General features: G+C 46.6%; 3 protein-coding genes across 3 annotated transcripts; 1 reads left to right on the top strand and 2 right to left on the bottom strand.

Moving 5' to 3' along the window:
- Window positions 1-6,423: 6,423 nt before the first annotated feature.
- LOC142111713 (histone H4-like) lies at window positions 6,424-6,735 on the bottom strand. Its single transcript, XM_075193870.1, has one exon. The coding sequence runs from the start codon at window positions 6,733-6,735 to the stop codon at window positions 6,424-6,426; it is 312 nt and encodes a 103-aa protein (XP_075049971.1).
- Window positions 6,736-7,805: 1,070 nt separating this feature from the next.
- LOC142111696 (histone H1.01-like) lies at window positions 7,806-8,508 on the top strand. Its single transcript, XM_075193855.1, has one exon. The coding sequence runs from the start codon at window positions 7,806-7,808 to the stop codon at window positions 8,484-8,486; it is 681 nt and encodes a 226-aa protein (XP_075049956.1). The 3' UTR covers window positions 8,487-8,508.
- A 428-nt stretch (window positions 8,509-8,936) lies between these two features.
- On the bottom strand, window positions 8,937-9,494 carry LOC142111726 (histone H2A type 1-like). The gene has a single exon (XM_075193881.1). The coding sequence runs from the start codon at window positions 9,379-9,381 to the stop codon at window positions 8,989-8,991; it is 393 nt and encodes a 130-aa protein (XP_075049982.1). The 5' UTR covers window positions 9,382-9,494; the 3' UTR covers window positions 8,937-8,988.
- Between the last annotated feature and the right edge of the window lie 38 nt (window positions 9,495-9,532).

Below are 9,532 nucleotides of genomic sequence, written 5' to 3'. Positions count from 1 at the left end.
ACAAAAAAAAACTACACCGGTCACTGAGCAAGTACATCTATCTATCTATATATATCTATATCTGTATCTGTATCTGTATCTGTATCTGCATACATCTAAATATCTATATCTATATCTATATCTATGGGCCCCGGTGCACTGCTTTTCCCAGGGGCCCATAATGTTGTTAAGATGGCCCTGTGCAGGGGTCATACACAGAAGTTCAGTCCAGCAGGTATACCAAATAGCACAGGAGCAGGTTAGCAGCAGCCAGGAACAAATGGATGAACTGCTCAGAGCACAGCTAGAGGCAGGTACTTAAAGCAGTGCAACAGGTGCAGTTCTAATTAGCATCAGACAAGGAGATTAACTCCTTCAGGCATGTTGCAGAGTTCAGGAGCAGGACAGCAGCAGCACCTCTGATGGATTATAGGTTCTGCTGCCAGATACAAAACAAAGACAGTCATAACATCCATTTATCTAATTAATTGCTCTTCCGTTCTGGTGATCTTGGGGCATACCTGGCTGCAGCTCCACAGTCCGGTCATCGATTGGAACAAGGGAGACATCATTCATTGGAGTCCTTCTTGTTCTTCATCCTGCTTATCTGTGCCTGTTAGTCTGCTCCAGGTTCCTCTAGATCAGCTTCCGTCACCCTACAATAAGTTTTCTGATGTATTCTCTAAGCAGTCAGCTGACACGCTACCTCCTCATCATGATTACGATTGCACTATTGACATAGATCCTGGCTCTAAAACTCCCAAAAGGGAGACTGTACTCTCTCTCGTTACCAGAAACACATTCCATGGAGGAGTATATTAAGGATAACCTTAAAATGGGCTTTATTAGGCCTTCTAAATCCCCGGTAGGAGCCAGGTTCTTCTTTGTGACTAAAAAAGGACGGTTCTCTTCGACCTTGAATTGACTTTCGTGGGTTAAGTACAATCACATCAGAAACACCTACCCACTTCCACTCATATCAGTCCTTTTTTTTTATAAACTCAGAAGTGCTTCAGTATTCACCAAGATTGATCTACGAGGAGCATACAACCTTATACGTATCAAGGACAGGGATGAAGGGAAGAACGCATTCAACACCCACTCAGGTCACTATGAGTACCTGTCCATGCCTTTTCGTTTATGCAACGCACATGCTGTCTTTCAGGATCTAATAAGCAATGTTCTACGAGAGTTATTAGGGCGCTTTGTCGTGTTATACCTGATATATTCTTCATCCGTGGACCAACACCGCCTTCACGTGAAACATGTCCTTTCTAAACTTCGGCAACATCAACTCATTGCCAAGCTAGAAAAGTGTGAATTTGAGATCCATAAGGTCTCATTTCTAGGTTATATTTCTAGGATGGGTTACTCATGGATCCCAGCAAGGTCCAAGCAGTCTTAGATTGGGTATGCCCAACCAATCTGAAGGCCGTACAAAGATTCCTGGGCTTTAGAATTATTACCTGATATTTATTAATTCCTTCTTGGACCTGGTAGCTCCTCTAACTGCCCTAATCTGGCAAACGTCTAAATTCCAGACAAGCACGCTGGGCCTTGTTTTCTACCCGCTTCAAGTTTATTATTTCTTACAGACCTGGTTCCAAGAATGTTTAAGCGGATGCACGGACGCACTCTCCTGCCGCTTTATGACCTCTCATGCCCCTTCCACTGTTCTGCTGTCTACAGTTCCTTCATCCTCAATTCATTTAGGATTTACCCAGGATTTGGGTGCTGCTCTCCACCATTTCCAAAGAATTGCTCCTCCTCAGACTCCTTCAGATAAATTGTTTGTACCAGTCCATCTCAGGAAGGCTGTACTATCTGAGGCTCATGACAACAAGATTGTCGGACATCCTGGAGTTTTCAAAACCACTGAAGTCCTCCTGCGCACAGTTTTGTGGCCCTATTTGGCCACTGATTTTAAAGAGTTTGCACTCTCATGTAGAGATTGTGCTAGAAACAAGAGTATCAGAAGCTCTCCGTCGGGACAAATAATGTCGTTGTCCACTCCAAGTAAACCTTGGTCACATCTGTCGATGGACCTCATTGTAGATTTACCCTGGTCACCCGGTCACAAAACAATCTGGGTGGTGGTAGATGAATTTAACAAGATGGCCCACTTTATCGCTTTGGCAGGTCTACCCAATGCCCGAACTCTGGCATCACTATTCATTCGCTATATCTTCCATCTCCACGGTCTGCCTGAAGATATTGATTCTGATCGTGGGTCTCAGTTCATGGCTCAGTTTTGGAGATCTTTCTGCAACCACCTTGACATCAACATCAGTCTGTCTTTTGCTTACCATCCACAGTCAAACAGAAAAAGACAATCAGTCATTGGAACAATTCATCTTATTATATTTTTCCAAATGTCATAACAATTGATCTTCTTTACTTCCGTGGGACGAATTTGCCTATAATAACTCTTGCCATTTTTCCACCCGCACATCTCCATTCTTTTGCAACTATGGCCTCCATCCCAGGTCTAATTCTCTTGCTTCAATCAACTCTTCTGGTTCTCCTGGGGTACGCCAAACAGCCTCCCATCTCACAATTATTTGGAAGAAGTTCCATTCCGCCCTGCTTCAGGCCACCTCTCGGTCAATTTTTTTTGCAGATCGTCATTTCAGGAACTGTTCTCTTAAGGTGTGAGACAAAGTCTGGTTGTCCACCCGGAATATTAGGCTCAAACAACCCTGCAAGAAATTGGGACCTAGGTTCATTAGACCGTTTTCTATTGTTAAAAAAAGTTAACCCTGTTGCCTTCAGGCTGAAGATTCCACCTTCTTTGAGAATCCCTAATATGTTTTACTGTTCCCTCCTGAAACTTGTTGTCTTGTCCTCCAAGTTTGAGACTCCTGAACAACCCAAACCCCGACCAGTCAACTTGCATGGTTCTCATGAATTTATTGTGGAAAAATTCTCGACTCCAAGCGGATTCAGGGACAAACCCATTTTCTGGTGCATCCGAAGGGATCCAGTCCAGAAGAACGCTCTTGGGTTCCTGAGAGGCGCCTGCACGCTGACAGACTGCTCAAGAGATTATTTAAACAATTCCCTGGAAAACTTGGTTTTTGAGGTTCCTTGATCCCTCCTCAAGGGGGGGGTGGGAAGTACTGTAACAGGTCGTGGTGGTCCCTCAGGTCACCGCAACTATCCATGCCCGCAGAAAGTGTCCAGGCTGTCTCCATGCCGGGACGTCACTTCCTGTATCACCCCGGCCGTTGCCTAGACAACAGTCTGGACGCTGTGAGTGATAGTGCCGGGTCTCGGCATTAGGGGCAACCAGGCACGTGCGCAAGTAATTGAATTAATTAATCAATCAGCTTCTGGGGCTGATTATCATGCTGTCCTCTCTGTTTTGACATTGGTCAGTGTCTGTTTATAAGGCAGTGAGGGCTTAGCCTCCCTGCAGGTTATAGTTCCTGTTTTCTGTGTCTTAGCCTGCTGCTGTGCTTGGCTTTGTTCTTGTGGATTTGATTCTTGCCTGTTGCCCTGACCCTTGCTTTGTTCCTGCTTTATCCCAGTCTGCTGCCATTCCTGACCTTGACCATGATATCTGCTCTGGACCCAGACCTTGGCCTGTCTTTTTACCACGCTAGACTCTACACCACATTACTCTACGCTACGGTACGTTCATACACCTGTACCACCGCGAGAATAAGTCCTGGGGGCATCCGAGTACCTTTGAGCATAACAAGCTCTACGGGGAAGGCGGCTGCTAGAGGTGAGGAACTCTCTACCTGATTCTACAGGTTGAATATAAGACCGTTAGTCGTAACACTTCCATCGTACATTCATAGTTGACTTCTTTGTCCTCTTTTTCACTGTTCGCTGAACACCTAAATTGTCCACCAGTAGCGGTGTTGCATAATGCCCCTCAAGGGGAGCCGCGTTGTTCCAATAACGTACCGTCTAGGGATATCACTGGATGACGTCATCCACACGCAGTTCGATGGACCGTGATGCAACCGGAACCAAAGTGTCGCCAGTCCTGGCTCTTAAACTCCCACTGTTTTGTCCTTTGTAGTCCCTATAAAGAGAGTCTAAGACCACACGTAACTTGCAATCCGGTTGCTGGGGCTACCCAAGATTGTCCTCAGGGGCCTTATGGGAGGCAGGATAGCGGGCAAGGCCCTGTGGGGCTGTCTCCTACTAGGACTGGAAGAGGGGTCTGGATGACCGTATCTTTGGCAGGTGGGGGATTTGCTACATCCTCAATGTGTGGGAACATGAACCAGAAGTCCTCCATCACCACCAGTGGGTCAACTTGTTCTTCCGCAATTGGTACCACCAAGTGTGATTCTGAAAATAAACAGGGTCGCAGCATATTCCTGTGCTGTACTGTCACCCGTCCATCTCCATGTTCGGGCACTATATCATGCACCGGCCATCTGGATACATGTGCCTTCAGACTACGTACGGTGTTACCTGTCAGCGATCACTCAACTTGTAGCTCAGCCTCTTCATGCATACCTGCACCCTCTGTCCCAAGCGTCATGCTCCTGACGTTGCTAGCGACAGACCTTGGTGCAACCGTTTGCTAACCACATTGTGAGCTACCCCCAACTGGTGGTTACTGCTGCTAGACACAGCTGGTTGGTTCCATTTTCTTCATTATCAGGGGATGTGAGTGAGAGATAGGTCTTGCATCTCCCTTCCCTGGCAGTTGAACACTAAAATTTACGGTGTGTACCCAGTGGTGTATTGAACGCAGTTGTTATAAAACTATGCCACTTCTTGCACACATTTAACCCTTATTACTCAGTGTCTCGACTTATCCCAAGCACATCTTCCTTCTCCAGGTCCAAAGACTCTGGCCTAAGCCACTGATCTGTCCCGTAAGGATCTCACCTGGTTCTGGTGGTGGGGTAGACAGCAGTACACAGTTCCTGGATGTCCCATTGGAACTCATTAGTGCGGTCACTCAGCTAGAGTGGAGGTTGACACTGTCATGTAGCAAAGTATGAGGCAACAGGGGAGAAATTGGGCCACGCATATGTGCAAAATAGTGGTAGCAGAGTTGTTGTCTGACATTCGTTGGGTGACTTCCCCAACCCCAAATCCCCAATTGCAAGTAACCCATTGGCAGACGGGGCTTCTCGATGCCTATCTCCTGGTTAACCCTGTGGCTGGCTGTCTGACTGGTTTGCTGGCTGTCGAGATTATGAGCCAAATATATGAAATGTGATATCAGGGATAAAGTTGCCTGTACTACTATGTGACATGTAGTGGAATGCAAAGCAACCTCATCTATGACATAACTTTAAAGCTACAATGAACCGCTATAGGAGACAAAAGCTTTCACTGTAAACAATGTCCTGTCATTGAAGTAACTCTTAACACATAACAAGACACCAGGGATCCAGATCAGAGAGGGGGGCTGCCAATCACACACAAAGGGACCATGTGATCCGAGAGCGCATGCATGTTTCCTATAATCCACATAAGAAAAATCTAATCCTTCCTAAATATACTTCCTATAATTGATATTAATACTTAACAAACATGTGTCCATTAATTATGAATATAATTTCTCCCCCTAATCTTCGCTCCTAATAAAGAGAGAACAATGTTATACAGCTAATATGTCAGTTATACAGCTAATATGTCACAATACAAAAACAGGACTAACATCTGTATTGAGGCACATTGTAACAGTCTCTCTTAGAATGCAGGGAAGTGTACAGACTGAAACAAAGAACAGATTTAATATACAGTGTCAAATCACATATTATATTTACTATGTATCATAACCGCTGCATGAACAGTGGCAATCACATCTCCATTTTCACAGTGCTACATTGTCCCATGCTATGAATTAAAACTATTGTATGTATGATTAAAACAAATACCCAGTTCTGTGGTGAATGCTTTCTGCTGTCCTTTGAAATGTAAGAGGGAATGAGCCAGGCTGACTTAAACTTTACTTTCATTCATGCCATCTCCCTGCTCTTACCAGACCTCACATATATTATAAAGTCTGCACCAAGATATCAATTATAGGGACACATATTTAGAGTTTTCTGGAAAGATAATATATTGTTCAAATCGTGAGTTGCACCGTTTAATGTTTTACACAGACTGCAATACCACTGGTCACATTTACTCAGCAAAGGTATCTGTGCAAGATGTAATTATTATATAATCTGGTATGCTTTACAATCGTGCATTGTTACCAGCAGGACACGATAGTCTCTTATTAACAAACTTTTCTAAGGCAACACTGACACGCAGCGATCACCTTTGCATATGTTTCAAATAGCTAATCGTGTATCCTCGAGGATACAAAAGTTAAACAGATCACCGATATATAGTGGGGAGAATTCCACACATTCTACCGAGTACTAGGGCAATATTACAGCTCTCTAATGGAAGAGATGGGCGGCCCTGAAAAGGACCTTTGTGTGTGTAATGAAATTAGACGAGAGGAGTCAGTGCTCAGCCTCCGAATCCATACAGAGTGCGGCCCTGTCTCTTCAGAGCATAGACCACATCCATAGCGGTGACAGTCTTCCGCTTGGCGTGCTCAGTGTAGGTGACGGCGTCCCGGATGACGTTCTCCAGGAAAACCTTCAGCACCCCACGGGTCTCTTCATAAACGAGGCCAGAAATACGCTTCACACCTCCTCTACGAGCCAGGCGGCGGATCGCGGGCTTTGTGATACCCTGGATATTATCCCGCAAGACTTTCCTGTGCCTCTTGGCGCCTCCTTTTCCGAGTCCTTTACCGCCTTTCCCTCTGCCAGACATGTTCAAAGGTAATCTTCTTTCCGTCTACAACAAACGAACTAAGTTACACGCTAGACAAGCTGTCCTTTTATACAGGAGAGGCGGACCTGATTGGGAACTTGAGGGAAATAGGGGAGGAGCACCAAGCAACAGGTTCCTGAGTCATACCAACACTGCCAGTTTTCAGGCCGTTGTAGTACAATTATATTTTGGTCCTGTAATGTCAATCAGGGCGACCTTTTGTTGTTAGAACGCAGAACGTAGATGTGTTCGGTTAACTCAGTATATGTTTCTGTTTTCTGAGCTCTCAGGCTGGGAATAAAGCTCTGCTTGCACTTTCACTCACTTTCTGTACCAGTGTGTGACCATTTATTCAGCGGCGGTGGCTGCATTCTGCATGCTCCGTGTTCAAACTGCCGTGTGACCATCCTTTCAGTGTTGTCTGGTAGGAGACTGTCGCAAATGTTAAATCGGGAATAGTGATTACTGGACATATACAGAGCTGACGATTGTGATGCATGACTGTATGCCTGTCAGTATGGAACATCTGTGTAACGTGACAGTCTCACACGAGTCTGAAGGTTTAAAAAGGTAGAAATAAGACGTGAGAAGTGAAACATGACATAAAAGGAGAAGTAGGAAGGTTTACTCTGCTCAGTCACTGGGGGATCCGGGAGCTTTCTTTGGGCGCATCCACGTATTTGATCATAAGTTAAGATACAGAGAGGAGATTTAGGGAGATGGGGGTGTTGGGTGTATTTTCAGTGTATTTGCCCGGGGTTCCTCAATATAAAAAGTCTACACACGACGAAAGGGCGTCACAATGTGCTGATGAAATAAAGGACAACGAGCCGGTATTATTACACTTCATATTAAACTCATTTCTTTCAGCCATAGAAACACAAAGCGGGAGCCGACATTCTAGAACGGCGTCCATGAGGATAATGGGCGTGGTAACAATACCCCCGGAATCTGCGCACATGATTGGCTCTTCACCACAGCCAATGGCTTCGCATTCCTGGGCTCTATATAACAACTCAGTTGATGATTATCTGCATGTAAAAGTTTTGTTTCTATTTGGTGCACGGAAAATGTCAGAGACAGCTCCCGCCGCAGCGCCCGCTGCTCCAGCAGAGGCCCCCGTCAAGGGAAAGCGTCAGCCGAAGAAAGCAGCTGCAGGAAGCTCCAAGAAGGGCAACAAAACGTCCGGTCCAAGCGTGTCTGAGCAGATTGTTAAATGCGTGTCCGCATCCAAGGAGCGCAGCGGTGTTTCCCTGGCCGCCCTGAAGAAGACCCTCGCTGCTGGAGGTTACGATGTGGAGAAGAATAACAGCCGCCTGAAAGTGGCGCTCAAGAGCTTGGTGACGAAAGAGACCCTGATCCAGGTGAAAGGCAGCGGCGCCTCCGGTTCCTTCAAGCTGAACAAGAAGCAGCTGGAGAGCAAGGATAAGGCAGCTAAGAAGAAGGTGGCGGTGGTTAAACCCAAGAAAGCGGCAGCCAAGAAAGTGCCCAAGTCCCCGAAGAAGTCTCCCAGCGCAGCCAAGAGCCCGAAAAAGGCCAAGAAACCGGCAGCAGCCAAGAAAGCAGTAAAAAGCCCTAAGAAGCCGAAACCTGCTGTGAAACCCAAGAAGGCGGCCAAGAGCCCGGCTAAAAAGGCAGCTAAGCCCAAAGTGGCTAAGAGTCCGGCTAAAAAGGCAGCTAAGCCCAAAGTAGCCAAGAGCCCGGCTAAAAAGGCAGCTAAGCCGAAGAAGGCTGCTCCTAAGAAGAAGTAACTTGGAGCCGCACTCCTGTCAATCACACAAAGGCTCTTTTCAGAGCCACCCACTCGGTCTCGACAGAGCTATATAGTATATATTCCCCTCCACACACACTTTTCTGTTACTCTATGGGGGTGGATGTGTGCGCTATGAAGCTGAGCTCTAGAGTAGCTGTTTCTTTCCGGCGGTGGTGCGAGAAAAGAGATTATAGCCGTATATACTGACTCCTGCCGTCTTATTATAAAGTGTCTGCAGCTTGTTTAAACGTAACGTCAGTGCACCGTGACAGTGCCATATATGGTTCACTTTTGTTTAATAGACGACACCGCCAATCTGGATGGGGGAGTTTAGTTCAACTGTGTCCGTTATCTAACGAGCATTACAATGTAACCTCGTCTAACTCGAGTTAACACACAGCTAAAGCGGGATGTTATAGTCGTGGATCAGCTCTTTAGGGACGGGGTGGGTGGCTCTGAAAAGAGCCTTTGTGTTGTGGGGACAATTATCCAGCAGGAAATTACTTGCTCTTGGTTGGTTTATGGCTCTCGGTTTTCTTGGGCAGTAGGACGGCCTGGATGTTGGGCAGGACTCCTCCTTGGGCGATAGTCACCCCACCGAGTAGCTTGTTGAGCTCTTCATCGTTGCGCACAGCCAGCTGTAGGTGACGGGGGATGATGCGGGTCTTCTTGTTATCACGGGCGGCATTCCCAGCCAGCTCCAGAATCTCAGCAGTCAGGTACTCCAGCACCGCTGCCAGATACACCGGGGCGCCAGCTCCCACACGCTCCGCATAGTTCCCCTTCCTCAGCAGACGGTGAACGCGACCGACCGGGAATTGGAGACCGGCTCGAGATGAGCGAGTCTTGGCCTTAGCACGGGTCTTACCGCCCTGTTTGCCTCTTCCAGACATTTCAACTTATGTGTAAGTCAATCTACAACAATAAGGCTATCTGTCCCGCCTCCGTATATTTATACGCTGTAGGGACAGACACCCTTCTCTCATTGGTCCGCTATCAAATTAGCTAGTGCCGCTCAAGTTCAAACAAACACCAATCCGCAGC

Source organism: Mixophyes fleayi (genome assembly GCF_038048845.1).
Source record: "Mixophyes fleayi isolate aMixFle1 chromosome 4 unlocalized genomic scaffold, aMixFle1.hap1 SUPER_4_unloc_4, whole genome shotgun sequence".
In the NCBI taxonomy this organism is placed as follows: domain Eukaryota; kingdom Metazoa; phylum Chordata; class Amphibia; order Anura; family Limnodynastidae; genus Mixophyes; species Mixophyes fleayi.
Note: the sequence above shows the minus strand (reverse complement) of the source record. Positions and strands in the feature narration are given on the sequence as shown.

Coding starts and splice junctions, on each gene's coding strand:
- LOC142111696 (XM_075193855.1), top strand. CDS start 7,806: ATGTCAGAGACAGCTCCCGCCGCAGCGCCCGCTGCTCCAGCAGAGGCC.
- LOC142111726 (XM_075193881.1), bottom strand. CDS start 9,381: ATGTCTGGAAGAGGCAAACAGGGCGGTAAGACCCGTGCTAAGGCCAAG.
- LOC142111713 (XM_075193870.1), bottom strand. CDS start 6,735: ATGTCTGGCAGAGGGAAAGGCGGTAAAGGACTCGGAAAAGGAGGCGCC.